Genomic DNA, 5570 nt, shown 5'->3' on the forward strand with positions numbered 1-5570 from the left:
GCAACGCGCCGAAGCGCCAGGAACAAACCCGACTGACGACAGTTGACGAATACATTGTGGCTTGTCACGCCTCTGTTTTGTCTCGCCTTTCCACCGAAACAGATCCAAAGCTACCTTCCAGGGGCTCAGATCCGTGTGATAAGTGGTGTCCTGAAAAGCTGACGCCATGGCCCGACTTTCGTGACTAACAGATGGCCACTTTCAGTAAGCTCTACGAATCGTTTCCTCCCAAACACCCCGCTTTTGAGAATCGAAATCTCCTGGTCGGCTTTCGGAACAAAATGTGCTCAACGGCCGATAGATAGCATACGAGAACACGCTCAAATGACCCCCTCCGATGCCCTCAGCTACGTCGCCGAGGAAATATTGACAGGGAGACCCCATCGACACCACGGCGGACGCCTGATCATCGACGAGATCGAGCCTGCTACCGAAACGGCCAATACAAACAAGCTACAGATAAATATGCGCGGCGTCGGTCAAGGTTTGGCGCTCATCCCCGTGGCTCTTGGTCCGCCCGCAGAACGACGGGGGGGTGAACAGAGGACTTTGAATCGACATTGTGTTCTACCCTAGAAAACGAACGATGGGCATCATCGGACTACTCGCCTGTCGCGAAACTACGCACGCACCATCTACAGGAATGTCGATCGGTCGCTGGCCTTGCCTCGTAGAAGGATACGCCAAATTGCCACGAGCCAGATTGACAAGCGGCCGCTGAGGAGGACGATGAGTTGGCGCCTGGTCCACCAGACACATACACGCCAATTCGATGGAACGGCGCGAAGGGCTAGGGTTAAGGCGCGTCAAGGTCCGAAGACCAAGGCGCAATGTCGGTTGGTGGTATTGTAGGCAGAAATATGTTCTCGGGCTGGTCAAGGGTAGTCTTCTCGATTCAGAACGCCTGACCGTGACGTCTCACGCGAAGAGCTGTGCTCTCGCCCGCGCACGTCATCCTGTCATTGACGAGAAGTGGCTTCGACCTTCTGGATGCAGTTATAGCCGAACTTGGTCGTTTGTGCGTTCGGGCTGCTGGTCAACATGGCCGGGCCTACGCTCTCAATTGCCGTACCAATGTTTGGTTTAATCTGCCCCTTTCCATCATGCCCTTTCAAGCAAGCGAAACCGACAGAAAAGATCTTGAAAAGACGGCGCGATTCCGACATTACGTTTTAGTGGTTCGAGATTCTATTGCCGAAGCCAGCGCACAATTACCCCAGCAGGCTGCTACAAGCCTCAAGCCAGTACTCAATCTGGATTGCGATGATCATGCACCATTTTCCGTCTGGTGGGTTGCAGTGACCTGCCTGTAATTGAACTCAGATTGTGTCTTCCTGTTCACCATGGCTCGAGCTATATCGAGAACATATGTGACCTGATCAGACTGTATCGATAACATCTGGCCAGCGACTGAATCAACTGCGTGTTTACGAATAGGCATTGCTATTGCTTCATATATAATACAAGAACCGTGTGCCTTTCAAGCATCAATAGAAATGAACAGGCCACCTGATTGGTACCGGCCTCTGGATCCCCAACACACATCTAGCATACAGGCTGAGAAATCCTCAAAATAATTCAGCCTAGCGATGGAGCATAGCATTCCCAGTACGTGATGTTTATGGTTACTCCTAATGTGTAAATTCGTACTTCTTACTTTTCGTCCCCTGCTTCAGAACCTTGCGTCCAAAAGATTGGACGCGGGTCGTGCGGGGTAATGGGAGCAACATGACGTAGCCCAAAAAGTCTGCTTTTGCCCGCGATCCATTGAGAGGAAAATACAACACCTGCATTTGGTGATCGGGCTGTCGGGGTAACGAGGTACGCCCTAGTCATCAGACAAGTGGTTGATTTCTCAGCCCTCACAGGAACGGATGGATAGACTATCTACTGATTTCATCCCACGGTCATTTGAACCTCTCCGCTTGATCTGTTTGGTAGACGCGCCGCATTAGACGCGCCCCGCACCGACACGCAATGCGTAGCTCATTGGGTGCGGGATGTGATGCAACGAACTACACATACGAAATGGCGCTCCTGGTGACTACTGGTACATTAATTGAACGAGTTCCTCTTCCCATAGGGACACGGGTTGGCATATGAAGTCTCTGTAACACGCAGTATATGTCGGTTTGGTCTTTCTGTCACTTTTCCCCCGCAGCCGGGATCTGACAATACCTGTGGGCTAACGAAAAACATTGAAGAAGCTCTCTGGAGTGATTGGACTAGAGGCACTATATCCCCCCCTGAAGGTCATCATAGAGACTTACTAGACATAGTCTAATCTTGACTAACAGAGACATTAGCCATGATAGAAAACTCCAAAGCTCCCTTGTACACACATACGCAATTCTATTATGCCTGGTCGGCCATTGCCCAGAGAGCTCTATAGTACATGAAGGGATGTGCTGGAGCTCAGGAATTGGGACCTGGGCCTGAAGAAGTCTCTGAGTGGAGTCGTCAAATTTATCGAGCTAACAGATGAGCACGTATGCTTGTAGTCAACACCATTCATAATATTCTCTAAGTCCATGACCGCGATTCTGTCCGTCTTCTAGTCCGTACCGGCATCGAAGTGCTTCAAATCGAAGTTGATGACGCCTTGGATCTCGATCACCTTCTCGATGGAGTCCAGAGCGACAGTCTAGTCTGCCCGGGCCATCTCGCGCTTGCCCACGACCAGCACGTAGTCACGTCTATGCTTGAGCTTGTGTCCTGTTCTAGCTTATCAACAAGCACCTATCTTATGTTCAAAAGATTTTGTTGATCATGTGGTCGACCTTCATGGTGTTGATCTTGATTTTGATACTGCCGTTCATGCCCCGGACTGGCGCATGGCCGTGGCTGTGTCGGAATTCGGGTCATGATCAGGTCCTAGATTTTGATCGGATTCGCAATTCTATCCCAATCCGTCAACACGTTCTAGTTGCTAATTATTTACTACTTCTTGGACACGATTATCTCGTCGTCAGCAACCAGTCTAATAAAATCCGTCCCGTCTCACGTTTCACGACTCGAAATTCGTCATTTTACCTATTAAAAGATTGACAGGATCTTCAACATTCTAAATTTAGGCCTGGTGACACATATACAGAGTATGGTGCCTGTCTATCAACACGAAATGTAAGGAAAAATGCCAAGACACAGTAGGAGGTGAGGATATCGATGCGCTGACATGCGGAACACGACCAGGCCAATAACCCAGTTAAGACTGGTCTGATGAAGCCGAATGTATGCTTTTTGAACACAGAGACGCATGCGCCGTTGGGATATGCTTCTTGTATGATGGCCAGAAGACATCATAACTCCAAGGTCTCCAAACACCAGCAATAGCTTTGAAGGTCGACAGCAACGTGGCTGTTGAACCTAAAGACCGACGATAGCACCAAAGTACCTGCGAGATTCATCAGTAGTTATCAAAGATGCAAGCCGACAAGGAATTCTTACCGTCTTGCAGTCGACATGATCAAACCCTGACGAGACGAAGAACCACAGGTCTATGTCTGCCTCTTTCGCTTTCAACCCAGCTAGGCAGTTTTCTTCCTCAATCTGCCTTTCCTCGACTTTGCATCATTTATCATTTGAACCCTGTGTCCCATTCTCTTCCTGACTCCAGGACACTCGCAGGCCATAGGGATCATAGCCCCATAGAGAGTTGGCACGCACAGATTGCGCTCAGCTACTTGCTGGGGAATCTTGCTACTCCATATATCCTCTAACCCTGTCATTCGGATTATGTCCCCCTTGCTTAAGTCAGTACAAATGTTTCTCAACACATGAAGCGGCATATGGCCTTACCATTTTGAAGTACTTGGGCAGGCCAACGGGTATATCTTTGGAACAGGAGCAATGACTTTCAAAGCCTTTGATACGTTCATATGTCGCGAATATGATCTTGGTGGCGAGGTGTGTCATTGGGAGGATCTCGGAGTCGCCAGGATACCAGTTGGGGCTAATTATGAATGCCACAGCCAAGAAGGGGTGAGTTCCAAAGTTCCTGTCAAGTCTATAGTACAGGCGAGCATCGACGACAAGAATGTCGAGGACGGGGCAGCAATATCCATAGGGCTCCGAATCATTGTCCACCGGTACATTTGATGAACCGAGTCTGAATTTCTTCATGTTGCGACCAGTTACATACCGAGACAGCCGACAGACTTGAAATGCAGTTGGGACAGGAGGGTACTTGAAAACATTAGATCGCCCAGGGACTCGTGGTAATGTCTTTGGGTAATAGATAAGAGGGCCAGGAAGTGTATACTGCCATATCATGGCTTGAAGCTCGTTGGGGAGGCGGGCGAAGTGGTGGAAGGATTGGTGTAGGCTGCGGTTTTGGCCACGCGTTTGGGGAGCCATGTTGGTTCGCGCAACCAGAGATTGCTGGCAATAATGACTAAGAGCGAGCAAGAGGTTGGAAGAGAGATGCTAGTGCAGCAGAAAGTAAAGATATCATCGGAACCCAAGGGTATCAAGCTATTGTGAATCAATGTTATGTTGATTGAAGAGTACTGTGCCACAGCCGCAACAGCGAACAGCAGCAACCTGCGAATATTACCACCTCCCAGCCTCGTCATGACAGTCGCAGTATATCAGCTGCAGGGGGGGTTGGAAGTTGACAGAACCCGGACCAAGGCGCACGGATGGTATTCCCCTGTTGCATGGGAGGTTAGCGCGATGTGGAACTGTGCCTACCCCTGAATCCTTGTCTCAGCAGCCTGCAGAGGGTAGGACGCGCGATCTCCAGCCGCCAGCTGCAATGGCCTGGGTGGAGCACCATAACAAGCGAGCTCAAGCATGAAAACCTGTGATAGATCCGTCTCTCCACCGTATCCTGTCAAGCGTAAAGAGACAACAACACCAGGGGCAGACAGGGATACGCGAAGGCAAAGTCTTATGCACAAAAGCAAGTAATAGTGGGAGGTACTCTTCAAAGTATACAAAGTACACTACAGCTTGAGAAGAGGAATATCGCGCGGGCCATCAATACCTGGCGGAGCGCGCAGTCCGCATGACGGCATGGTACTGTCATGGTCGCTCTCACGGCCTGGAAATGAAGCATCGACGCACACGGCTTGTCCACTTCACGGCAGGGATCGGCATTGAACGAACTTACTGAAAAGGCTTCATGGGTCCTTCTTGTGTTGCTCCGGCTCGCTTCACAAGCTAGCTGATGGCACTATCAAGCAGGCATGTCTCTATGGCAAAGATCACTGATAAGGAAAAGATGCGATGGCGTTGACGTTTTGACCGAGATCTCTTTTTGAATGGCTAACTAGGTAAGTTGACTTACTATCGTCTTTTCTGGCCTTGGGTACGAGTATGTCTTGCCGTCAACCACCAGGAACCACCAGACACACAATGCAGAACAGGGTAATCTTTTCTTAAAAGTAGTATTAATATTAAACCATTTTACGCGCTTATTATTAAGTGTATAAGAGCTTTAATTTTAAATAATTTTAATGTTAAAAAGTATATTTATATCAAAATATTATTTTTGTCACGGGTCAGGCTCGGGAATACAGGTGAACGGGGAACGCTTCGGGCGGGATAGATTCTATTGCTACGGATAG

At 49.2% G+C, this 5570-nt stretch overlaps 1 protein-coding gene across 1 annotated transcript; it reads right to left on the reverse strand.

Moving 5' to 3' along the window:
* Nucleotides 1-3527: 3527 nt before the first annotated feature.
* Nucleotides 3528-4356, reverse strand: FOIG_16495 (uncharacterized protein; the record flags this gene model as incomplete). The annotated part of the gene is made up of 2 exons (XM_031217956.1): nucleotides 3528-3743; nucleotides 3799-4356. 2 exons carry the CDS (start codon nucleotides 4354-4356, stop codon nucleotides 3528-3530), a joined length of 774 nt encoding a protein of 257 aa, XP_031052344.1.
* Between the last annotated feature and the right edge of the window lie 1214 nt (nucleotides 4357-5570).

Source organism: Fusarium odoratissimum (assembly GCF_000260195.1).
Source record: "Fusarium odoratissimum NRRL 54006 unplaced genomic scaffold supercont1.85, whole genome shotgun sequence".
NCBI classification, from domain to species: domain Eukaryota; kingdom Fungi; phylum Ascomycota; class Sordariomycetes; order Hypocreales; family Nectriaceae; genus Fusarium; species Fusarium odoratissimum.